Source organism: Martes martes, assembly GCF_963455335.1.
Source record: "Martes martes genome assembly, chromosome: 9".
Lineage (NCBI taxonomy): Eukaryota > Metazoa > Chordata > Mammalia > Carnivora > Mustelidae > Martes > Martes martes.
In genome coordinates, this window is record NC_137896.1 from 89,612,759 (window position 1) to 89,639,511 (window position 26,753).

The window sequence follows — 26,753 nt, forward strand, 5'->3', positions numbered from 1 at the left end:
GACCATTTTGGGGAAGCCTCAGCTCCCGCAGCATCAGTCTTCCTGACACTGTTTTTGTAAGTCCACGCTACTCATGTTTCTTCGGGGTTATGTGTGCTCCTGCTGTCTTTTACACATAAGCAGGTAAAATTCAGCCACTTCAGACTTCATTGTCTTTGTTGTCATGGTAGTTTTAGGTTTCTGAGAAGGAAGGAAGGGACAACTAGGTGATCAGCCACATTCCTAGAGGGAAGGTCTCGTTCCTGGTTCCAGGTTGGGAGAGACGGTCAGGGAAAGGTGGCATTCGTGCCTGGGGGCGTGGGAGCCCTTTTACCCCAGGAGAGAGTGTGAGTAGCGGCTGCGGGCAGCAGGCACAGAAGCGGCTAAGACGTGGACCTTGTCTTGAAGGAGCTCGAATCGGGTCGGGAAGGCAGCTGCTGGAATGATAGCAGGGGCCGGTGAAAAGTGCTGCTAAGGCCTGTACAGGGTGCCACGGGAGCCCAGGGGACGGGGTGCCATGGGAGACCAGGGGACGGGAGCCACAGGGCGGTCTGCTGGCCAGGTCAGGGAGGAGGTTCCTCTGAGCTGGTGCTTGAAGGATAAGCCAAGGTGGCCCCACAGAGGCTGGGAAGGGCATTCCAGGCAGTGAGCCCTGCACATGCAAAACTTGGAAAAGCATAAGGGTCCTTTGGGGCCAGAGTTGGGTAGCGATGAGGATAAGGTGGGAACCCCAGGCTGAGGTCTCTGCTCCCCTCCCACAGGGCTGATTCCAAAGCCCACCTTCCCACCGCTGCTTTGGAGCCCATGCGTGATGGCCACCTTCCACAGTCTGGGGACTAGTAGCAACGTAACCATCTGTTTAATCCGCTTGATGTTACGACTTACAGAAAAGTTGCAAGAAGAGTACCTGGGACTCCCACATAGTAAAATTATTTACATTTTGCTTTATTTGCTTTATCATTCTATGTGTGCATATTTTTATATGCATATCACATTTTTCTGAACCACTTGAGATTAAGTTAGAGATACTATGTTCCTTTGCCCTGAATACTTCAGTGTGTGTGTGTGTGTGTGTGTGTGTGTGTCCCCTAAGGACAAAGACATTCTTTTACATAATCAGAGTAAAATGATTCAAGCCAAGAAGACTGAGACGGACACAGTGTGATCTTATCCATGTCCATATTCCAGTTGCATCAGATGTCCCGTCGGTGTGCCTTCTAGCTCTTTTCCCCCGTCTGTGATCTAACTCATGAGCATGCCTTTCTCTGTCTTGTCTCTTCAGTAAGCTGAAGATGTTTGCGGAGATGTTTGTCTTTCTTGTCTTTGAAATTTTTGAAGACAACAATCCAGGTGCTTTCTAGCGTGCCTTCCAGTTTGGGTTTATCTGATGTTTCCTCATAATGGGAGGCGGGTTGTATGTTTTGGCTGGAGTTCTGTGTGAGTGATGTTGTGTCCTTCTCAGTGTATCACTTCAAGACTCTCAGGAAGTAGGTTTGTCACAGTACTGGTGACGATGAGAACTCTGATCATTTGGTTAAGGTGGCGTCTGCCAGACTTCTCTTTACAGTTGTAACTCGGTGATTTTTGTGGAGATGTCTTAAGACCACGTCTATATCCTGAGCCCTATCAAGCTTTCACCTGCTAGTTGTAGCATTCACTGATGACTTTCCCAATCTATTGGCCCTGCTTTCTACTGTGGGGAAGAGCTTTCCTTTCTAGAGGGACGAATTCTGCAAACCGAATTTCACAACTTTGTATTAGCTTTTAACTTGCTGGGCTGGACCCCTGGCTCCTCCTTTTTTATGCCCTCCCCTGTCTGTGTGTTTTATTGGATATCAAGCGCATAGTGGTGGTTCTTGGGCTTGGGAAGAGGCCTGGATCTCGGGCGGACCGGTGGCTTGCTTGTCACTGGCGTGACTGGCTCGGCAGGGGGCTGAACGCACGTGGTGTCCAATCATTGTTTCCCTCCAGCCTGCCTGGGGCTGGGAGTGGGAATGTCATCTTGTCACCAGCTCTCAGAGCTCGGCTAGGGCTTAAGTGCAGACAGGAAAAGGCAAAGAAAAAAACTGTGGGTTCCTTCCCACTGAAAAGCTCTGGCTGATCTCTGGTCCAGGCTGCATTTGTTCCTCAGAGCTGCTCACCCCCTCCCTGTACACACACACACACACCACACATTTATGGCCTGTGGCTTCTTGGGGTGTTTGGTTAGCTTTTTTCCTGACAAACACCGAAGTCGGCATGGCCCCGGGGTCACTTTGGTCCCTGGAAGTTAGAGGTCTTTTTGTGAGTCCTGAATAAATGCTTGGTGTCTGGGGAGCCTCATCTGTACCATAGATCGTAGGCTCTAAAAGGAGCAGAATTCTGGATTAGGACCTCTTAAAGATCTGCCTTCCATTTCTGTTGGTGCAGCTGGCTGGGCAAGGAGACAGGAAGACAAAGATGAGTTCAGGTTCAAGCTGTGTCGGGCAGAGTTTGCAAAAAATGTGGGGTTTAGGTATGCCTCTGAGTGGGGTGAAGCAGGACAGTGCTTTTTTAATATTATGGCTCATCTTTTTCCTTTTTTTCTCTCTTTCTTTCTTCAGACAGGCTCAGAGCTCAGCCCAGTTGATGGACCTGTTCCAGGTCAGATGGACTCAGGGCCAGTGTACCATGGGGACTCACGGCAGCTAAGCGCCTCAGGGGCGCCGGTCAATGGTGCTAGAGAACCCGCCGGACCCAGTCTGCTGGGGGCTGGGGGTCCTTGGCGAGTAGACCAGAAGCCCGACTGGGACGCTGCCTCGGGCCCAGTTCACACTGCTCGCCTGGAAGATGCCCACGATCTGGTGGCCTTTTCGGCTGTGGCCGAAGCGGTGTCCTCTTATGGGGCCCTTAGCACCCGGCTCTACGAAACCTTCAACCGTGAGATGAGTCGCGAGGCTGGGAACAACAGCAGGGGAGCCCGGTCGGGGCCTGAGGGCTGCTCTGCCGGCAGCGAAGACCTGGACACGCTGCAGGCGGCCCTGGCCCTCGCGCGGCACGGCATGAAGCCGCCCAGCTGCAACTGCGACGGCCCGGAGTGCCCGGACTACCTCGAGTGGCTGGAGGGGAAGATCAAGTCTGTGGTCGTGGACGGCGCGGAGGGGCGGCCCGGGCTCCCAGGGACTTTGCCTTCTGCTGAGGCTGGCCTCCCAGCGCCAAGCCCCAGGCCAGTGCTCAGCTCCGAGGTTCCCCACATACCTCCCCCGGAGGGCCTTCCCCTGTCCCAGAGCGCCCTGAGCATCGCCAAGGAGAAGAACATCAGCCTGCAGACGGCCATCGCCATCGAGGCCCTCACCCAGCTCTCCTCTGCCCTCCCTCAGCCTTCCCATTCCACCTCCCAGCCTTCCTGCCCCCTCCCTGAGGCCTTGTCTCCTCCTGCCCCTTTCCGGTCCCCCCAGTCCTACCTCCGGGCCCCCTCGTGGCCTGTGGTCCCTGCTGAAGAGCATGCACCCTTTGCTCCTGACAGCCCCGCCTTCCCTCCGGCAACTCCTAGACCCGAGTTTCCTGAAGCCTGGGGCACCGACACCCCACCAGCAACTCCGAGGAGCTCTTGGCCCCTGCCCCGCCCAAGCCCTGACCCCATGGCCGAACTGGAGCAGCTGCTGGGCAGCGCTAGTGATTACATCCAGTCAGTATTCAAGCGGCCCGAGGCCCTGCCCTCCAAGCCCAAGGTCAAGGTGGAGGCGCCCTCTTCCTCCCCAGCCCCATCCCCATCCCCCATGCTCCAGAGGGAGGCTCCGGCACCCTCTACAGAGCCTGACACCCACCAGAAGGCCCAGACCGCCCTGCAGCAGCACCTTCACCATAAGCGCAGTCTCTTCCTGGACCAGGCCCACGATGCCCCCTTCCCCCCACCCGCCGAGCCTCCTGCTCCAGGCTGGTGGGCCCCAGCAAGCTCACCTGCCCCACGGCCTCTGGACAGACCACCCAAGGAGAAGAAGAAGAAGCCGCTGGCACCAGCTGGAGGTCCCCCGGGAACCGAGAAGGCAGCCCCCGGGATCAAGCCCAGTGTCCGGAAGCCCATTCAGATCAAGAAGTCCAGGCCGCGGGAAGCACAGCCTCTCTTCCTGCCACTGCGGCAAATCGTCCTGGAAGGGCTGAGGCCCCCGGCCTCTGAGGATGTGCAGGCACAGCCACCGGCCCCTGTCCCCACTTCCCAGGGTTCTTCTGCCCCCCCGCCCCCAGAACCTTCTCTTGCGCTATTTGCACCTAGTCCCTCTGGGGACAGCCTGCTGCCCCCTACTCAGGAAATGAGATCCCCTAGCCCCATGGCGACCCTGCAGCCGGGCTCCGCCGGCCCTCTTCCCCCTGCTGATGACAAGCTGGAAGAGCTCATCCGGCAGTTTGAAGCTGAATTTGGGGATAGCTTTGGGCTTCCTGGCCCCCCATCTGTGCCCATTCAGGACGCCGAGAACCAGTCAACATGTCTCCCAGCCCCCGAGAGCCCTTTTTCTACCCGCTCCCCCAAGCAAATCAAGATTGAGTCTTCAGGGGCTGTGACTGTGCTCTCAACCACCTGCTTCCATTCGGAGGAGGGAGGCCAGGAGGCCACACCCACCAAGGCCGAGAACCCCCTCACACCCACCCTCAGTGGCTTCCTGGAGTCACCTCTTAAGTACCTGGACACGCCCACCAAGAGTCTGCTGGACACACCTGCAAAGAGAGCCCAGGCCGAGTTCCCCACCTGCGATTGTGTCGGTAAGTCTGTTGGGTGTCAGGGACAGGAGAGGCCTGGTGGGCTTGGGTGTCTAGGCTCCATCTGTCGCGTGGCAAATGTTTGCTGTGTGCTGACCACCCCCTGCCACTGGGGTCTGGGGACACTGAAAAGAGCGCACAGACTAGTGGAAGAGATCGCGAAGGAAGCGGCCAGTGATGCTGTGTGGTAGGTAGCACGTTAGCGGAGGCGAGCGCGGGTGCTTTGTGCACAGAGGGAGGCAAAGGCATCCTGGAGGTCTTCCTGTGCAAGATGGTACTTGTGTTGAGGCCTGAGCTGGGTGGCTGTGAGAGGGTGAGGCTTATTTGGACTGCTCTGGGTCTGGCAGGAGCAGGAGGGGTGGAGTACATGTGGGTCTGAACCAGAGGTGGCCTGGGCGGCAGCGAGGAACCAAATCTGACAGGGGCCCGGCAAGCTAAGGTCAGGAGTTTGACCTGATCTCATAGGTATAAGCGAGCTTCTGAGGCTTGGAAAGCAAGGAATGATCTGTCACTTTGTGCTTCCAAAAGACTCTTCTGAAACCTGTAAGAATGGTGTCATGAACCAGACAAGGAGGAAAGCGGGCCCGACCGAGAGAGTGGGCAGGCAGAGGGCCTCTCGTGGGGGAGGGCATGTATGGTACGGATGGCCTCGGGGCTCTACCTGGGTGGTGCTGGTCCCCGAGAGCAGGCTGAGGGCCTGGACCTCTGAGTCGTGGGTTTGGACGCAATTGGCATCTAGGCTGTGGCTGAGGCTCCGGGTAAAAGCGCTGAGGAGCCTTGCCCTCCCGTAACTAATCAGGGCCAAGGCTGCGAGGACTGCTCCCCAGGGCTTCTGTCTTAGGCGGGCACGGATACACTGGGAACCCCAGGTCTCCTCTAGGGCTATGGCTCTCTGCTGTGTATGGTGCGTTCCCTAGAAGATGTGTTTTCACGTGTTGCCTGAAAAGCACATCGATGCTAGTGAGGAGCGTGTTGAAATGCTTGCAATTTTAGGATATACAAACCAGGTCTGTATTCTCTGCTTGTCAAAATAAATTAATATCGGGGCAATGGTGTGATTTGTTGGGGTGCTGTGTCCTTGTCAGTAAGGAGGAGCTGGGCTGCCCAGCCCACTCCAGCTACCCCAGACTCCTGTACTCCGGACAAGGACTCACTCGGGGAAACAAGGAGACGTTGGCCCCAGGGTTTCTGTCTGGGGGTGAACAGAAGTGCAGGGTCCTGCCGAATGCTCCCAGATGTGTTCCGGGATTATGGTTCCCTTAGAGGGCTAGCCCTGTTCATTCTTGGATCTTCATAATGAGATGTCTTTGAGGGCCTCCTTATTTCTCAGCGTTTTGGAGAAGCTTGTTCTGATCATAGGAATTGGGCCCTTCCCTTTGCCCTCTTCTCTCTCCGCGTTGGTGTGTATCTGCCCGCTCTGCCTTGTATTTAGTTCGTTGTTAGGAATTCCTCCCCCTGCAGTGTAAGACATAATCGTACATAGTGTGTAGGCCATAGCTGGTCCTTGCTAAATATTTCAGGTATTGAATTCAATTATTTGGATATGATGTTTGATCAAACTAGTTTTTAAAATTTGAATTCTAATTCCATCACTTCCTCGTGCCTAAAATGAAAATGATGATTAACATCCCCTTGCCAGGGCTGTTGGAAGGATTAGATTAGCTAATATGTACACAGCACTCAGATGGTGTCTGGCGCAGAGCGAGCCCTCCGGGTGTTAGCCGTCACGGTGTATATTGAGTGCAGTAAGGCAAGAGAAAGAAGTGAAAACATATGTATTAAAAAGGAAGCCTGGTGTTGGCTATTACTTTATTCATCAATCATTTATTGATTACTAACTCTGTATTAACTACTGTGAAGGATCAAAGTTAGGAGACATGGTTCGTCTCTGAAGGATTTTGTCGTGTGCTCGAGGCGACCGCTGAAACCACAAGATACTGAGTCGCCCCTTCAGCAGGCGTCTGCCAGGTGCCCGTGCGGTTGCACGGGTGTGGCTGGATGGTAGGAGTGCTCTGAACCCGCAGGCTTGGTTGTCATTACTGAGGGTGATGTTTTCTTGTTCCAAGCTGGGGTTTGAAACAGGCAGTGAACCCAGACGGGGAGAGGTGAGAGGGCAGCCGCTGCAGCCCCGGGAACGTGTGAGCCCTGCCTTCGGGGCAGCAGGAGCCGGCGGGCGGCACGGAGGGCCAGCGGCATGGGGGTGCTCCCGCCCCGCGGTGGTCTGCGTCCCCCTACAGAGGATGGGTGTCAGCTCGAAGCTAGTGAACAGAGGATTGGGTAGGAGAAAGTCGGCGTCCCACAAACCTGGCAGCAGCGATGCTGGCCGCCGTTGTCCCTCCGCTGGGGAAGGGCAGGTCAGTGGGCAGCACCTGCCACGGCCAATCCTTTAGTGTTCCAGTCTGTGTTTCTCTGTATGCAATCCTGAGCAGAGAGCTCGAACCGAGCCTAGCTCGTGTTGTTAAATGTTAGCTTATGGGGACATGCCTGCTGGGAGCCAGTAGACACAAGCAGTACATAAATGATCATCTCACCTATGTTAAAAAGGAAAGGAAGGAAGAAAAGGAGGGAGAGGAAAGGAAAGAGAGAAAGAGGCGGGGAGGGGAAGGGAGGGAATGAGGGAGGGAAGGAAAGGCAGTAAGGAGGGAAAGAAGGGAAGGAAGGAAAACACTGGAAAGAAATACATCAAAAGTGGCTGTCTCTGTGGTCGGCGGGTGACTTTTCCCTTATATGTTTTCTGAGCTTTCTGTAATGAAATATGTGTTTTACAATCAAGAAATGTTTTGAAAGCGTATCCTGGAAATAGCCTGGAAGACAGATCGGTGAAGGGTGATAACCTTGCTGTAGAAGACTAGTTGGGGAGCTATTGAGAAGAAGAAGAATTGTAATAGTAGTAATAATAATATTTATGAAACACCTGCTCTGTTCCAGGCACTGTGCCAAGTACTCTACAGTTACCTCGTTTAATCCTCATAACACCTGTATGAGGGGCGTACTGTCGGTAGTGCCATCGTAACGAGGAAGGAAGCGAACTTAGATTTGGTAGTTTACCCAGGTCCCATGTGTAGCACACAGTAGAGGCGAGATTCGAATCTAGGCAGCGGAACTCTTAACCAGCACACCATACTGTGATTGCAATTGTTTAGTTGAGAAAGGAGTCCTGTTACGTAAAATGGTGGGATTAAGAGTGAAGAGGGCGAGAAAGATGGAATTCACTTGGAGCCAGCTTCTTGAGGTGCTGGAGTTTGTGTTAGGGAGAGCCATCCTGTTTTCCGGAAGTATCTAGAGATCCCACCTCTGGACAGTTGCTTCCATCAGTCAGTATGGCAGAATTTGTCTCTGTGAACTCGGGCTCAGGACAAGGGTTAGGAGTAAAGGCTGCTCACTCTGGCATTGATGTCAGATGGGAACTGTCTCATGTTCCAGAAACTCATCCTCTCAACAGTGGTAGGTAGAGAGGTGCGGATTGCAGGTCAGTTTGAGGAAGAATTTTCCATAGAAGTGACAGTGAGATTAGGAGATGCCATCATGCACTAATAGTGAACAACTTTATAAAGGCATAAAAAGGTTTTATAGCACAGCAAAAGAAACTTAATATTCAATATGGTGACTTCTGCCAAATTGGTGATTTTGGCCGACGTGGGCTTCACTGACGAACCAAAACCTCATACACGAAGAGCACTGTTTTCCCCTTGTATAAAGACTATGAGTTTTTGGGGGCGCCTGGGTGGTTCAGTGGGTTAAAGCCTCTGCCTTCGGCTCGGGTCATGATCCCAGGGTCCTGTGATCGAGCCCCACATCGGGATCTCTGCTAAGCAGGGAGCCTGCTTCCCTCTCTCTCTCTGCCTGCGTCTCTGCCTACTTGTGATCTCTGTCTGTGAAATAAATAAATAAAATCTTTTAAAAAATTAAAAAAAAATTTTTTTAAAAAGACTGAGTTTCTGAAGGAATGGGGGGCATTCATATGGACTTATTCTCCAAATCTTGAAATACTAGAATTAGAGGCACCTCTTGAAGCTTCAAAGAAATAAATTTAGAAGACGTGAAAGGAAGTGCCCTTCTCCAAAAGGTAGTATGGTATGTCCAGGTTTGGGAAAACTTACAAGTTGAAGTTTTATTTTAGATTATTGGAGGACGAGCGTATTGATGTATTTCTAATACTTTGCGGCACACGGTAGAGATCCCCTTAACCATCCTGTAATACCATTGTCAGAGGCAGGACAGTGAGCAGCAATGACTAGGAAGAGATAAAATACGACTCCTAGATGGGGACGCTCACGGGATGAGCCAGCTTAGGACAGAGAATGAGTCCAGGTGGCTTTTTAGTGGGAAAGCATCCTTGGAGGTCATCTGTTCATCCTTTTACAGTTGAGGAAACAGGTTTGGATTAACTTTTGAGTCTTGTGCCCCTGTCTCTGAGGAGCCTCCCACAGACAGCTTTAGACATTAGACCATAGGAAAAGCAGACTGGGAGACAGATCTTAGGAGGCACCTTCATAGGAATGATATTTTTATTCAGTTGATCATCTACCTTAAAGATAGCCAGAGGCCAATACAGAACAAAAGTCCTTTTGCCTGGAGCATGGTGAAAGTCTGGGTGAGAGGGAGCTGTTGTCCAGCAGATATGGCTGGTACCAGTGCCCATGGGATCTGAATGGGGGACACAGAGACTTACCTCTGTTTACAATCAGGGAAAATCTATTTCATATAGTTTTTAGGAGAAGGTACCCCCCCCCCAACCCCTGCCTCTTATTCAGTTTGAGATGAAGAGGAACTTCATGTGTTTTAAATATTTTTTTGGACAATAGACTATTTGGATCCCAGCATAAAGATGGGGAATCTGACTCTGGGGAGGGTATCAGAAAGAAGTTCCTGGAGGAGGTGATGTTTGAGGTGAGACATTTAATGGATTAATAGGAAGAAGGGAGAGTGTTCCAGGCAAAGGGACATGAAGATCGTGGAGATGGAAAACCTCACGAAGCCCGAGCTGTAGTGGTGAGAAAACATGGGGAGATGCAAGTAGTTTTGGTGTGACTGGTGTATTGGATGAAAGGTTGGTAGTGGCCGGACAGGAGAGCTTCAGGGGAAACAGAGATGATACTGAAGGCAGAGAAACCAGTTTGCAAGCTGAGGTGTGCTTCAGGTGAGAAATAATGGGTGCCTGAACTCAGAGAATGACATTGAGTGGGAGGGAGGAGAGAAGTGGATGGATAAGAGAAAGATTAGGAAAAAGAACTAACTGGGGCTGTAGGAGTAAAGGAAGAAGCAGCATGTCAGTTGGCTCCTGGGGCTCCAGGTTGGGTGACTGGGGTGGACAGTAGTGCCATTTACCTAGATTCAGAATCCTCGGAAGGAAGCAGGTTTGGACATCCAGCCTTTGAGATATCTGTGGGACCTGAAGGTTATGCATCGAGGTGGGTCTGTGCGTTAGAGGTTCTAGAACAAAGTGATGGTAGTTGATGTTTCAATTACCATCATTCCACCAGGCTGAACGTGTAGATCGAGAAGAGGCCCAGGAAGGGAGCACACTAGCATTTAGAGGGTCTCAAACAGGAGACTGTGAAGGAGGGTGTGGAAGAGACGTGGGAAGACATTGAGGTTGGGGAAGGCCAAAGAATCAGCAGAGAGCTGGGAGGTTGGGAGGGCTGAGAGCCCAGTTCTGGAGAAGCGTCAGTATTCAATGCTGGGTTCTTCTTTGTCTCACACAATTTGTTATTACACATGCGGTTGTCTTGTCGATTGAATCCCAGGTTCCTTAGGAACGGGGACTGAATGTTGTATTTCTAGAACATTTAGACTGGTGCTGAGCATTCTGGTAGGTGTGCTTCCTATTTTTTGGTTAACTGATCAACCTTATTCTGCCTCCCCATTTAAACTCTGCAGAGATGTCAGATGAGTTTAGGCACGATCTCCTTCCCTTTAACCTTTGTCATCAGTGAGTGTGCCCCTGTTATAAAGGTATTTGTGTCCACTACCAGCAGGCCTGGCACGCTGCCCATGGACTCACAGGCAGCTGACCTGTGATTTTAGTTTTTAAAAAACTCATCTAGCACACCTAATCCAGGGTAGGGCCCAACCATCTACCTACCCACTGTGTGGCTTTATGCCTGCCAGGAGGCAACGAGCTAGCAGCTGGTGATTCACTGTCATGGAAATAGAGTCTAAATAGTTAATTTAAGCCTGAGCTGTTCAGCTTGAAGTCCACTGAAATGGGACTAGGAAACTGAGCATTTTATATAGGATTGTTTGGAAAAAGAAGACCGGTACATAAAACCTTAGTGTGATCTTGACTCCTATGCATTAATTATACCAGTTATCAGTTGTCTCTATCAATGTCATAAAGAGGAAAAGTGCTTCGGCCTGTGCTCCCATGTCTTTCTGTGGCCATCATCTTTCCCACTGGGGAAGTGTGGGTGCCTTAGTCTCCTCTGTGTAGACCGGGTAGGGGGGGAGAAGATGGGAGGTTCACTTAGAAATTAAGGATCCTTCTTGCTGTTAGGCAGTCATGAGTAGTTTCTTGTGTTTGGTATCTCTTGCTGATAGCAGAAAGGATACATTTCATTCTCTCCCTTGCCTAGTGCAGAAGTAGAGCAGAGCATATTTTTCTGTCTTAATGAGCATAAAATTAAGTGCACAGGGCAAAGAAAAGCACCTAGAGCCACATAACCAGCACTTTTCTCAAAAATTGGATTTTTCTCTCCTGAGCTCTGCCCCAGAGCTTCCTACTGTGTATTTTAGGGGGAAAAATCACTTCTGTCTGCTCCAGCTGCTCAAAGTGAGACATAAAGCAGATTTTTCTTCAAGGAGAGTTGAGCAGTTCCCTTGCTCTTTCCCTCTGTAGAGGAGGAAGACACACTCCACTGGGGACTAGCGGGAGAATCGGTGACTTAACAGCAAGATAGCCAAAGAACCCTTTCTAGAAGCCTGGTGAAAGGAACAACAACCAAAACAGAAGTGAAAATTCATCCACTGAAGTTTGGAAGTAGCCCCAATCTTAAACCATGAATTCTAGGGGCTGTCTACTAGCTTAAGAGAAGTTGAATTAAAACAAAGGATGATGCAGGGTATATAGCTCGCAGTGTGGGGAGAAACAGTAGTGGACTCTTGGACTCTGAAGCTTGGAGAGATGGGCTGGGGACCACCCTTCTGGAAAGCATGCTCTCTGGAAAGTGGGGAATGCAGACAAGCCCCCTTCCCCTCCCTATTCCAGCTTCTGATGGGGGTGAGGTATAGGGTGAGTTCAGTTGGTTGGAGGGCCTGGAAACCATATCCTAGGAGCCAGCTTTGTAGCTGAGGGCCAGCAGCACCGAACAAAGGCCATTGTGCACAGAGAAGTATTTGCTGAACCACTGAACAAAAATCCTGCAATCTATGGGGCTTTATTTTAACTTGATGTTAACTTATCACAGTGACCCGCTCACTCCCAAATGAGGAAATAAACCAGTATCCTAGCATTAGGACAGAGCATAACCCAACCCCCAACATACAAACATACATCTGTCCTTATTCAGAGGTGTTGGCCCCAACAGACAGAGTGCCCAAAGATGAAATTTCCTACTTGTAACAGTCCACACACAGCCAGCCCCAGTTCCTTCCATCCCCGCTCAGGCTGCTGAGCTTTTGAACTAATAGTTGAAACCTCTCCACTATCCAGTTCTTGAGCTTAATTTCTAAAGGAAGAATTTGCACAGTGTGCAGGTAAATAGAGGAGTCAGGACCTTCCACATCCTCCGTGGGGCAGGTGAGTAGACCAGTGGTTTTCAGCCATGGGCTCTTTTGCCCTTCTTGTCCCCAGGAGACCTTTGGCAATGTGTGAGGACAGTTTTGGTTGTAACAACCGGTGTGGTACGACTGGCATCTAGTGGGTGGAGGGCAGAGATGCTGAGTATTCCCCAGTGATTGATACCCAGAACATGACAACACAGGGCTGTCCAGTCCAAAATGTAGTGCCAAAGGGGAGAAACCCTGGAGATAAACCTTGCTGTGGAAAGATTAATTAATAAGTAAAACAAACAATCCCACATGCAATCCATTCAGATTCTGTGGGGAAAGTAGAGGGATTGACATACAACATTTAGAATGAAAGTTTACGTTAGAGAAAACAAAAATTCGAAAAACTGATATATGCCGTCAGGGAAGTTGAACCAAAAAAGTTCCCTTTGAAACAGGAAGTGAAAGATGAGGGGCTAGAATGAAGTTACAGAGAAGCTGCACGAGGTACAGATTAAATTCCAGAAGCAGGCCATTGCACACAGCACACACAGCTGCACCAGAAGCTGGAAAAAGCAGAATCAGAGTTACAGGAAGAGCAAATCAGTGAGGAAGAGGGACTTGGAGGTCATGGCAAAACAGGAAAAGAAAACAGAAAGGGTCCTAGTCAGAGTCGGGAGATAAGGGGACCCAAAGGCTGGAGGAGGGGTCCTGTGTGCCGACTCCCTGTCAGGAATGCTGGCAACATTCACCGGGGAAGAGCCTGGAACAAACTGAGCAAAGGCAAGAGTCAAAGGATAGAAAACTTTTCTGAAGCGAAAGAAAATGACTAAAAATGGACAAATCATGATCCTGACCAACGTACTGAATTTCAAGGGTGAACAATCACCTACAGATAAATTAACTGAAAAATTAAGTCACATGTACTCTTTTTTTTTTAAGCTTAAAAAATGCTTTTAAAAAACACTGTTTTAGTCGAAAACATATAGGAAGGTATAGAAACCTTAAGTGTACAGCTCAATAAGTTTTACAAAAGGCATGTACTTATGTAACCATAACTAGATCAAGAAACAGCTTTTCTAGCCCCTCAGGAGCCCCACGCCCAGTCCCCTACACCTGATTCACTAAAGCACACTGTAGCCTGCAGACCAAATCTGGCTCTCATCTCTGAGCCGAAGATAATTTTTATGTTTTTTAAATGGTGCCCCCCCAAAAATCAGAAGAAGAATAAAGTTTCATGACTCATGGAAATTAGATGAGGTCCAAATTCCAGTGTCCATAAGCTTTAATGGAACATAGCCATGCTCGTTTGTGTATGTGTTATCTGTGGCTGCGTTTTCACTACATCAGCAAAGATGAGTACTCGCCACAGACAGCAATGCCCTGTGAAGCCTGACATGCCATCTGGCCCTTCACATAGGTTTGCCAACCCCTCTCTTGATGTAACTACTTTTCTAACTTGTAACCACACTGACCAGTTTGCCTGTTCCTGAATTGCATACATATCCTATCATGAATCTATATGTATTCCTTCACATTCTGACTTTTTCTGTTCATGTTGTGTTTGTGTGTTTGTGAGGCTCATCTATGTGTGTGTAGCGGTTCCTGTCGTTCCTTCATTCTCGTTGCTACATAGTGTTCTATTTTGTGAATATACCACAGTTTATCCCGTTGACCGTTGATCATTTGGATCGTTTCCAATTTGAAGGTTATTATGAATCATGCTGATATAAGGTATCTTCTATAGGTCTCTTGGAACACGGAGGTATACACTTACATATTTCCATTGGCTATATACCCAAGACTGAAATTGTCTGTGTTCAGCTTAGGTTGCTACTATTCACTTTCCAAAGTGGTTGTGACCCTTTAAACTCCTGCCAGCGTGTTCCACATCCTCACCAGCAAATGGTATCAGTGGTCTTCCTGCCGTTGTGGCAGGTATATCCCATCATGGGTTTAATTTGCATTTCCGTCATCCTCATCAGTCATGAGGTTGAGCACCTTTTCATACCTGTTCATACTTTTCTGTAGAGTGGCCATGCAAGCCATTTGCCCATTTCTCTGTTGTGTTTCCGTCTTTTTCTTATTGATTGGCAAGGGTTCTTTATTTATGGTGGATCTGATTTTTGTTGTTGGAGATGTGTCTTGCCGTTCTCGGAATATTAAAAGTTTGACCTGGGAATTCTATACCCACTTATGTTGCGTTTCACATGTAAAAATTTCATTAAGATACTTCCAAATATACAAGAACTCAAATTTTCTAGAGATGGATCAAATAAGTAATGGATTGGGGAAGTTATATATATGATGGGACACTAAATGTACTCAGATGTGAAGTCTGCATTTAAATAACTGTGATCATTGTTTTTCTAAAACGGGTAATTTATTTACTTATATTTGAAATTGTTTTATATCAAATATCTCTTTGATAACAGAGAGGAAAAACTATGTTCACAAGGATACCCACAAAAAGCAGGAGACAAAGTGAAGGAGGAGGTGGGAGAAATTGTAAGGATGCTAATAACTTCTTTCTCAGCAAAAGTATAATGAACATTACTAAAGACATACTATAGATTTTTCTAAATTACCAGGGTCGAGGGGAGGGAGTAAAAGAAAATATAAAACCTATAACAAAAGACAGGAAAGAAAAAAACAAGGACACAGCATGGAAAACATAACATAAAATGACAGAAGAGCAAACATATATTATGACAATAAATGTAAATAGGGTAAACTCATGTACTGAATTTAAGATGAATTGCATTAAACAGCACCAAAAAAGGTTAATAAACCTTACTTTCCTATGAAAAAACAGAAGCATATATTGCTTACTGATTGAGAATGTGGACTGCATTCTTTAGAACATTATCCCAACCTTGCAAAGTATTGTCACTTGTCTGGCACCATAACCGAGTACAAGCCCATTGCTATAGAAAAGATACACACACACACACACACACACACGTATGTATATATATACATGTATATATGTATATAAATACGTATATGTGTGTATATGTTTATATGTATATATATAATGAGACGTATTTTCTCATGCCTATATAAATATATATAATGAAATATATAGCCTTGTGGATATATAAACATATACCTGTGAATAATTACATTTGCAAATGTATACTAGTTTTATAACTAAGCATACTTGGTTTTAAGTTTAATTTTTTTTTTAAAGATTTTATTTATTTATTTCACAGAGAGAGATCACAAGTAGGCAGAGAGGCAGGCAGAGAGAGAGGAGGAAGCAGGCTTCCCGCTGAGCAGAGAGCCCAATGTGGGGCTCGATCCCAGGACCCTGGAATCATGACCTGAGCCGAAGGCAGAGGCCTTAACCCACTGAGCCACCCAGGCGCCCCTTAAGTTTAATTTTTTTCCACAGAATATCTTCTCCCTGATACAGACATATAATCAACATATAATCAAGGAAGGAGATCTATCTATCTTTATGTTTAAATCTATCTATCTTATATGCTTTTACAGATGTAGGTCAGGAAAAGGGATATAGTTAAAGGGAACAGTGCTTCTGAAGGACTCCCTGGGCTGCCTTGTAAACTGACAGACAGGAAAGAATGACTTTGCTTTTGCTTGGCACTCGGAGCCGTGTCTGCCTTTGCATTTTCGAGGCCTTCCGCGAGAAACCTGACCATCCCGTGTGGAGGCTGGCTTGGTTTCGGATCTGTATCTTTTTTCCCAGCGGCTGGAGTGGCCAAGATTTGGTTTGCATCTTCTCCTTGAAAATCTCCTTTCTCTGCCTATAAGCTAGTAAGTTTTGAGCTTTTCTGACTGGGGGGCAGAAGGTAGTCACTAAAAGCTACATTATGTTCTAGTTCCAGTGGAAGATCCTGCAGTCAATCCATTATTTTGACTTTTCTCCAGACAATAGGAGCTGGAATAGAGCCCGGAAGTTCTGGCATCTTCTTATATTCTGTTTTCTATATACCATGTAGTCTCCTAGCGCCTATAAAGAGCTTCAAACCACTACTTCCAACACCCACATTCTTATATTTCCTTTCCCCAGCCTTCTCTGGTCTCCCCTCCCTCCCGCCCCCATTCCATATGCTTCCTTCTGCAATCCTCTCTGTGTTATGTTCAGAATAGTGTATATTTGGAGCAAGTCATTTTTAATCCTTTAGTTGAAAACATTCATTCATTCATTCATGAAACATTTAGGCACCAATAGGTTGGGAACAGTGCTAGGTGACTAACTCTCATCTTATCATCAACGATTCTGTAATGCAGGAACGTTATTTTAACTGCTTTTAAGGCTCATAAGGGTTGTGTCACTTGGCCACAGTCACACAATTTGTTTGGCAGAGCCTGGACAGCAGCTGCCTTTTGAGTTCATCTCATGCGCCAAAGACTGCACGGAGCCCTCTGTGTGGTGTGCACAGGAAGTCACGAGGATTACAGGTCGGGAGGGTAACCGGTCGCAGGTCCCCAGGTCTCTGCAGAATCCGCTTTCTTTCTGCTGTGCCATGCGAATGACACGGTGGTCATACGTGCCTTGATGTTTCTGTTGTCTGCAAGGTGCTCTGGGAATCCAGAGGGGAAGTGGACCCTGACAAGTGCCCCTGCGTTTCAGGGAAGAGGTGGCATTTAAACTAAACCTTAAAAGAGGAGCTTTTCCAAAGACAGAAGTAAGGGAAGCCACTGTTGTCAGTGAGGAAACCCTCTTGAAGACACGGAGGGATCGCACAGTTGGGTGGCAGGAGCTGTGCTGGTCGCTGCCGAACGTGGGGTGGGATGTGTGCACAGATGGCTCCTTGGGGCCCTTGTGGACTGTGCTCTGAAATTTGGGTTCTTTCTCTTGTCTAACATGGGGTCATTAGGGGGAAGTGGTATGATCAGACTTTTTTGTTGGGGGCGGTGTATAAACTGGCGGAATTGGGAAGGATAACCTAGGAGGGCTGAGATCAGTTAGACCATGCCCATAATTCAGACAAGAGCCTGACCCAGGACATTAGTGGGGGATGAAGAGCCTCCAGGAGCAGAAGCCATAAGAGGCAGACACGTCTGGTCAATTCATTGGCTGGACACACCGTTGCAAACTTTTTTTTGGGATCAAACCATTTTATTGAGGGGCTTCAGGGAAATGTCAAAGGGCTGGGAGTTCAGTGAGATCAACCTCCTCAGCCTGGCCAGGACCTGCCCACCTTCACAGTGGCCTGAAGGCTCTGCAGACCTTTCCTTGTTTGTTTTTTTATTTTACTTTATTTTATTTTAAGAGAAAGGGGAGGGGTGCAGAGGGAGAGAGGGAGAATCTTAAGCAGTCTCTACACCCCACGTGGAGTCCGACGCGGGGTTCAGTCTCACGACTCTGAGATCGTGACCTGAGCCAGAATCAAGAGCTAGATACTTAACCAACTGAGCCACCCAGGCGCCCCTTCTTGTTTGTTTTTAAAGCCAGAAACACAACTGAACTCATTTTCAAACAAACTTGCTCTTACACTTATTTTTAGTGTGGGTAGTGACCCAAACACCGTTTTGCTTGCACGTAGTGTGTATGTGTGATGTATGCACACTCATGTATGTGTGATTGCATGTGTACACTGACTGTAGTATGTTATACACGCAGTATTGAAATTTGCTTTTTTGCCCCCATTTAAAATATCTTGGAGGTCGTGTTTTGTCCATAAATGTGGAGCTGCCTCATTCCTTTTGATATTGCTTAGCATTTCATTATACGGACATGCCCCAGTGTCTTTGGAATACATAATACATCATGATGGACATTGAGGTTTCTGTTATTTTGCCATTACAAATGAGGTAATGAGTATTTGTGTATACAAGTATTATTGTGCACATATCTGAATTTCCAGAAATGAGTTCTTAGAAGATTTGAAATTCTTTGAAATTGCTGAGTTAGATGGACTCATGTGCATTTGTGATTTTAACATATTGCTAAATTACTTTGCATACTGCCTGTTTTCCTGTACTCTCACCAACACAAGACCCTGATGGCAACTCCTCGGGAAGGTAAACCTGGTACCTTCTTGTGTTTTACAGATGTTTGAGCCATTTGCATTTCCCCTTTTATCCTTTTTAAAATTTTCTCTTGAATTATTGACCTTATTTAGCTATAGAAGCTCTTGATATTTTAAGGAAATTACCCTTTTGTCTGGTATGAATTCTAGATATTTGTCCCCAGTGTGTTATTTGTCTTTTAGCTTGACTCTTGGTAGTTATTACTATAAACTTTTTTTAGTTAAATTTATCAGGATTTGTATATACGTGCCAGGGGGCTTTAGAATTTCGTGTTACACTTAGAGAAGATTTCCCTTTTCTGTGAATATTTTTGAAACTCTCCCATTGTTTTTCTTTCAGAACTTGCATAGTTTAAATTTTTATTTATTTATTTATTTATTTATTTATTTATTTAGGTATTTAAATCTTCCAGCTCTTTGGAATACATGTGGGGGTAAGATAATTGAGTATGGATCAGACTCCCCCCCCCCCGTTGTCTCAACACTGTGCATTGAAAAATGAATCTCCCCATGGATTTGAAATGCCATTAGGTATCTTCTTATTTGTGGATATTACCTACCCAGATAGACCATAAACTTTTAAAAGGCAACAATTAGATATCATCCTATCTTGAATCCCCCGTAAAGCTGAGCATAACGTTCTGCATAAAAGAGGTTTGACAGTGTTTTTATACACAAAGAATTGTGACTTACATGTATAGGAAAGTGCGCAAAACATTCACATACAACTCAGTGAAAATTTATAAAGTGAATGCCTGGGTAGCCACAACCTAGATCAAGAAATAGGCCATTTCCTCCTCCTCAGAAGTCCCCTGTACCCCTGTCCCATTCACATTCCTCTTCCGTCCTCCAGAGGCAACCATTCTCTTGACTTGTGACAAGGATTTTCTTGTTTTTCTTTATAGTAAGATTGGACCATATAAAATCACCATTGTTTGTAGGTAAAAAGCCGTTGAATGTCTGCCATTTCATATTTCAACCTAGTAATTTTACCACCTCTGCATGTCTCTTTAAACAGTATAGTTTAGTGGAGCCAACTTTTGAATATTATTTAAATGTAATCTTACTGTATTTGTTCTCTGCCATGCTTCTTTCCATTACTGTGATGTTGTGGTGCTCAACCATGTTGTCGAAGGTTGTCAGTTCTCACTGCTAGAGAGATCCCATCGTACGATGTACCGCACTCTATTTATCCATCCCACTGTGGCGGGATTATAGGTTTCCAGTTTTGACTATTGAAAACAAGGTTGCTATGAAAATCTTTGTACATGTGTTTTGATGCATGTAACTAAGATTTCTTCTAGGACAGAATCCACGAAATAGGGCCCGCTCCCTAGTTTTTTATTTTTTTCAATCCTTTAATGATTTTATATGTATAGAAGAGTTGCAGAGTCGGAACAGAGTTTGTGTATACCTTTTATCCAGCTACCCCTAATGTAAGCATCTTACATAGTTATGGTGCACTTAAAAATCAGACATTAATGTTGATACAGTACTATGAACTTTAGACTTTGGATTTCATCATTGTTTCCACTAACATCCTTTTTCTGTTCTAGGACCAGTGCGGGATACCACATTGCACTTAGTTGTCCCATTTCTTTAGACATAAAACAAACTTACCAACTACAGTATAGTATTCGTGTAAAGTTCTTTCTGTTTTTAGCCACATATAGTAGCCAAAAGCTACTTACTATGACATAGTCATTTGGGTCTCCTTTCTTTCACTGAGAAAAATCCATTTAAAATTCATCCAGGCTCCGTGCCTCAATAATTTGTTCCTTTTGTGAATGAATGAATGAATGCAGCGAATGTCCTACAACATAAAATTTAACCGTTGGGAAGTAAGCACTTGCGTGGTTTTTAGTTCATTTACAGGGCACAACCACCACGTCTGTCCAGTTCCAGAGCATGTCCATCACCCCAGCCCAAAACCCCTTACTCGTCCCACAGTTCCTGCACGCTCTGTCCCTCCTCCCAGCCTCCAGCCGCCATCAGTCTGCGTTCTGCTTCCGTAGCCTCACCATTCTGGCTATTTCCCACGGGCGGGACTGCGTGGCGTGCAATGGTTTGGGTCCGGCTTCTTTTACGTGTCCTGTTTTTCAGGTTCATCTGCCTTGTACCGCATGTCAGTACTTCCCTCTTTTTTTTTTTTTTTGTTTAAATTGTGGTAAAATATATATAACAGAACACTTGCCATTTTCACCATTTTCAAGTGTACGGTTTAGTGGCATTAACTACACTCACAACACCATGCGGCCAGTCCCCGGTGTTTCCAAAACATTTTCATCCCCCCATGCAGAAAGGCAGTGCTCAGTAAGTCCCCTTTCTCTGCCCCTGCCTGCTACCTTCTAGTCTAATCTCTCTCTCTAGGAATTTGCCTGTTCTGAGCATCTCTAAGTGGAGTCACACAGTAGCCGTCTTCTTGCGTCTGGCTTCTCTCACCCAGCATCAAGCTTTCCAGGCTTATCCATGTTGTAGCAGGTTTTGGAACCTCATTCCTTTTTAGGTTTGGATGATACTCCATTGGGCGGCGACCCCACATTTTGTCCATCTGTGGATGGACATTTGTGTTGTTTTCACCTTTTGTCTCTCATAAATTAGCCTACAAGTATCCGAGTGAGTCGTTATTTTTTATTCCTGTGTGTATAGCCCTAGGAGTAGAGGAGTTTGCTGACCCCAGTCTAGAACGCGGACAGCGCGGCAGACTGAATTCTGAAGTGGTTCTACCACAGTCTCGACAATCTTGACTTGATTTTACCAGATTCTTCAGCTTTTGTCAGTCTGCCCGGTGTGCCGTGGTGTTACACTGTGACTTTAATGTGCATATCCTGATTCCTAAAGGAGTTGAACACATTTTCACGTTTATAAGCCATTTGAATTTCCTGTTTTGTAATGTGCCCGTTAACGTTCCTATTGGTGGTTTGCCTTTCTGAATTGATGTTATGAACCGATGCCTCCAAATAATGTTTACTCTGTGTCTCTGCAGAACAAATAGTGGAGAAAGATGAAGGTCCGTATTATACTCACCTGGGATCTGGCCCCACGGTAGCCTCTATCCGGGAGCTCATGGAGGAGCGGTGAGTGACGCCCAGGTGTCCAAGCAGAGGTGGGCAGTTAAGAGAGCGTGGCATTGAGGCGCCTCTCATTGTCACTGCCTCATACCGGACGACGAACAGGAAGGAGGTCGCGCTACCCAGACAGTGGAAGGTTGACTACGGGGCTCTCTCCGTAGGTCTGCCCTCTCTCTTGCCCTCCCCGGCTCTTCTCTGTCTCTCTTGAACTACTTTTTATTGATGAAATTTGGTGAAATGACCCTGTCCCGCAGTGTTTCTCAAGGTCTGAATTTTGCTGCTGGCTTTTTTGAGGTATCATTCACTGTGTCCTTCTGCCCTCACTATGGCATGTAAATTCGCAGCTGGAGCTAAAGACGTCATGGGAATCAGATCGTTTTTTCTTTCTTTTTTTCAAAACAACTTCGTATGTGGTATTTTGTGCCTCCACTAGGAGGAATAGAATATTTCCTCTTTGGCCAGTGGGTGTCTATTTAGGCTATACCCTGAGTCGTTGTGATGCTGTCCCGGGAGTCTGATAGCTTTCTCCATTCCTCATGTGGTATTATGCTCGGGGCTCGCATTCCGCACTTACCCAAGAAGCCCCGGTCCCTTTTACTGGGGGAAAAGTACTTAGAAAACAAATTCTGGTACTAGATGTGCCCATTGTTTCTAGGCCATTTCAGTAGAAAGAGCTAAGAGGTATGTGTCGGGTTTTTATTTTTGGTTATTGATTACTGATCAAATACATAGCAGTTTACATTAACATTTAGAATTCAAACTCAGGACTATAGGGTTTTTCCTTAACAACGCTGTTCTGTTTTTTTAAGCAGTTTGTATATATAGAGACTTTAAAATCTATGTACAAAAATCTATGTACAAAAATCTATGTCCAAAGCAGATATGAAATGCCATGAGTTCCAGTGTACAGAAGGGTAAAATAGCTTGATGATTGAGAACATGTGGATTCTGGAGCTAGACATCACGATCTAATCCTGGCCCTGCCCTTCCTGCTGAGTCCTTGTGTAAGTTGTTCCACTCTGTGACTCAGTTTTCGTATCTGCAAAATGGAGCTGATAGAAGTACACATACACTGTAGGAGAGTTACAAAGAGAAGCTGAATTCGTGTCTGGAGAGTACTTCGTGCTTATAGGCAATGACCACGCACCAGGGGTTCTGTCTCATACACATATGTACTGGTAGAAATTTTATAACAAGCATTAGCATTTTAATAGTAAAGGCAAAGATTATGTAGACAAACATGTTTGTGTGTACATATACAGACAGATGTGTGGAAGGCTGAGTGGCTCAGCGTTCCCACAGATTTGGGAACCATATTTCATCTGATCGGGGAGCCAGATGAATCCTGTCATTAATGTAGCAGGGAACATGATTTTGACCTGAAAAGCTGTACTGGCATCCCTGAGTAAATAAGTGGTAAGATGGATGGAGGACTGTGATCTCTTGTAATGACTCCTAATTGTCCTGCACCATCTGCAAACATTTAGATTCAAAGTAGCCCATCAGAAAAGCATTTGATCAAAGACCTAGTCTGCACATTCGAGCCTGACTGCAAGGGTACCTCCGAGTCCATGAGAACAGAACATTTAAGACAGGGTGTGCATTACACATGCACGCCCAAGTGTGCCGACACGCGTATGCGTCACAGCGCCAAGGCTGGGACAGCCAGCAAGTTGGCCCGTGATGATTTTGTTTTTCAAGGAAATCTTGATACTGTGGTTTGCAGGTTGAAGGCTACAGGGGATTCCAATGTGCACATTGATCTGGGACAGTTTTTGTTTGTGTTTGTTTCTTGGTAACAATTTTACGAAATTTCTAGACAGATCTCTAAATAACTTTTAGTTATGGAAGAGTATGTTTTGAAACAAGGATTAGAAGATAGTGATAAAGTTGAGATTTGTCCTTTTTTTTTTTTCCCCTCATTGCTTTAAAAATAACAGCCAACTGTAGATTCTTCAGAAACTGATCCAAGGGAGGAATTCCTGTCAAGACCAGGAATACTTGTGTTTTTCCTCAGCAGCTGGTTTATTTTTATCTTAAGGACCTTGTAAATTATGTAACAGATTGCATTTCCATCTTCGTTAGCTGCTGGTAAGCTTAGAGCCAGATTTGTGTACCCCTATTAGGAGGAATGTAATTTCTCATCTTTGGCCCATGGGAACCTAGTCAGATTCACTCCTGAGTCCTTTTGACATGACCCAAAGGAGTCTTCATGAGTTTGCTGGATTTCTCATGCAATGAAATTTTCTAGGCCCATCTCTCAGAAATACACACAAGACCCTACTGCTTGCATTTTTGCACACCAACATTACATCCGTCTTTTCCCCCTTTACTCTGATTTCATCACCTGTTATTTTTATCTTATAGACCTTTTTTAAAAAAAGTTTTCTTGTGGTAGAAGGAGAGGAATGAATGATTAGTGAATATCACCAGGCTGAGGGTCTAGTCTGTGAATGGTCCAGGCTGTCTCTTTCCCTAGACCTCTCCCCCCGACCCTCTCTCTGCAGGACCACTCTACCACCAGAAGTTGGCCAAAGTCAGGAAGGGGAAGCGAACTGAAATCAAGGAGACGTTGGTGCTTTTAGCTTCTCTGGTAAAGATTTGGAAAAAGATGGGGGAGGTCAAAAGCAAATCCTAAAATATTCTCCCAACTTATTTATGGGTTCCATCTGTGGGAACCCAGGTCCCCACTGACATAGGCAATTGTAGTCTGTTGTTCAAACCTGTATCCAAGAAGGTTGTGCTGCAGAGTCCCTTGTCCTCCCAACTGGGAAGGGGATTCTGTGCAGCCTAGGAGTTCATTCAATGTTTATTCGAAAAACAGAGAACCGGCACCGTGCTGGCAAAAAAGCCTCTGAGTTTAGGGGGAACTGGTCTCATTACTGTGTGATAAAGGGAACCCCAAAGAAGTCCAACTTTAGGTCAGTGGTTCTCAAACTTGAGCAGGCTTCAGAGTTTCCCAGAGGACTCGTGAAAGCACAGATCCCTGGCCCCACCCCAGAGTTCCTGACCCCGCAGGTCTGGGGTGGGACCCGAGAGTCTGCATTCCTCCTGGGTTCCCAGGTGGTGCTGGTTCGCCACCACCCTTTGAGAATCACTTGCTAAGATGATCGAGTTATCCCTCAGAGTAAGGTTTCAACCTGTCCTTTCAGACTTTGCTTAGGGTCTAGGAGTTCGTCTGTCTATGGGGATGGACATCATCTAGATGTTCTAGAATATCATCTTAATGATAGGCCAGCGAGTGAGACATTTAAGGAAAAAAAGATCCAAATCCAGAGTTGATTGGTTGTCTTTAAGCACAGAGATAGAAGGTCTAGCTAATCAGACAGTGCTTGGCCCTTTTATTTGCTCTTGAATATGCAGGTCAGTGTAGGAAGTGTTTCTCACATGGGTGGGATGGTGGGGAAGGTACTGGTCAGAAAGCTCGCGTCAGTGTCCTCAGCTCACCCTCCTGTGGGGAACATGATATCCTGTCTGTTTCGGTGAGACCAGCGTGGACACCTTGGGCTGTTCTTCCCACAAGGACCCCAGGACACATCAAGTATCCAGGCTTTGCACGTGGCGACCACTTCCTGATAAATGTTTGTGAAATTGAAAGTTTTCCAGGAACCGAACAAAAGTGGCACTATCTGGTCTTTTCCTCTGGGACCAGGCCACACCATGTCAACTCCCCAGGGTCCTATCCCCGAACACATTCTATAAGGGACTCACATAGCCATAGAATTTTCATGTGCTAATTCTCAGAAATGCTTTTTACCTCTTCAGTATTCTCTGTTTCACTCAAGATCTCTGGGAACTCAAAGAAACTATACATCAGTATTTTAAAAAATAATTTGTTTTCTTTCCCAATTACAAAAATAAAACCTGTCTATAAAAGTCTTGCTTTAAAAAACTAAGAATGAATAAAGCTCTCCAGCAATTATCCAGAAGAAACTTTAAAAAGAAAGTTTCATGCTTACCCTTTAGTTTTTTCTAAGCATTTATAGCTACACATATATAGATGAATTTTACACCAAAGGGGATCAGTCATAACATACCCACTGTTTGCAGCTGCCTCCCCCCTTGTTAATTTCCTCCATGTTAATGCATACAATTATGTCAAATCCTTTTTGATGGCTGCATGGTTTTCCATTATATGGAAATGTATTATATTGATTATATTGTATTTAGCCAGTCCTATGCTGGATATTTAAGTTGTTTCTAATTTCTCAGTTGTCGATGCAACAATGAATATCTTGTTCCTAAGTCTTGGTGTGTCTGTGCAGTGAGCTCAGAGGCCTAGAGATTCCTGGAAGCAGAGCAGACAAGAGAAAGAATGCAGGTCTCCTGCACTATCCAGAAGTGGAGCATCCCTTTGAAAATTTTCCTAAACCGAAAATAGCAGTAAAGTGAAGAAGCAGTTACATTTAACTTACAGGGAGAAATGTTAGAGCGTTCCTGGACCCTCCTTCCGCTCCAATTACCTCTTTTAGGCTTCTCTCATACCTTAAGATACATCTGGCTAATGGATGCACAAAATAAATCAAGACAAAGCCCAGATGCTCACGGATACAGTTCAGAGCTCTGGCAGCTGGATGCGGAGATGCTGAGTGGATTTCCTGGGGAAGATGCTTAGTGGGGCCACTCTTGCCCCGTTATTCTGGGCGCGCACTGCCTCCGCAATGGCTCATGGCGAAAGAGACGCCGAACACGATGTTCACTTTCTGCCTTTGTTCATAAAAGGAGAAATTCTCTTTGGATTAGTTTCAGTTACCAAAAAACAGGGGCTGAGGTCGGTGTTTCATAAGACCACCGTGGTATAACATGTTGAGAAGTGAGGGAGTGCATAAGAGAGGATATGTAAACGGGGGCAGGTGTGAAATGTTATCATTTCTCTCTATTAAACTGTGTGTTAAAGATAACAGGCCGTGGCCAACTCGGATTCATTACAAAAATACAAGGATAGTTTGATTTAGTCCGTTAAAGTAGCACACTGCATTAATTGACCAAAGGAAAAAAAGAACCATTCAGGCATCAATGTCCTTTGATGCGAAAAGTGCTTTTGATAAAAGTTAATAATACTTGATCAAAAATCCTTCGAACAGGAGACCCCTGGTAAGTGGCTGCCAAGTAAGGCAGTCTCTGTCTCTTCCCTGGGTCCACTGGCTTCACGCTCACGGATGGAGTCAGCAGCATTTTAGTCGAGGGAGGGAATAAGCAAAGGTGCCCGCTAGCATTTGGGGAGCCCTGACTGGGGCAGAAAGACAGGAGCCTGAAATGGGGCATGAGGAGTGGACAGGAG

The 26,753-nt window shown here is 46.3% G+C and overlaps 1 protein-coding gene across 2 annotated transcripts in view; it reads left to right on the forward strand.

The window, feature by feature from the left end:
* TET3 (tet methylcytosine dioxygenase 3) overlaps positions 1 to 26,753 on the forward strand; it is a gene marked incomplete at its 5' end in the record, with an annotated part of 100,131 nt that overhangs the window by 47,058 nt on the left and 26,320 nt on the right. For both annotated transcript variants that reach the window (XM_080814106.1, XM_080814107.1), the window contains 2 exons: positions 2,562 to 4,695; positions 21,388 to 21,478. In XM_080814106.1, coding sequence (XP_080670232.1) covers positions 2,562 to 4,695; positions 21,388 to 21,478 — 2,225 coding nt within the window. The remainder of the gene's footprint in view (positions 1 to 2,561; positions 4,696 to 21,387; positions 21,479 to 26,753) is intronic.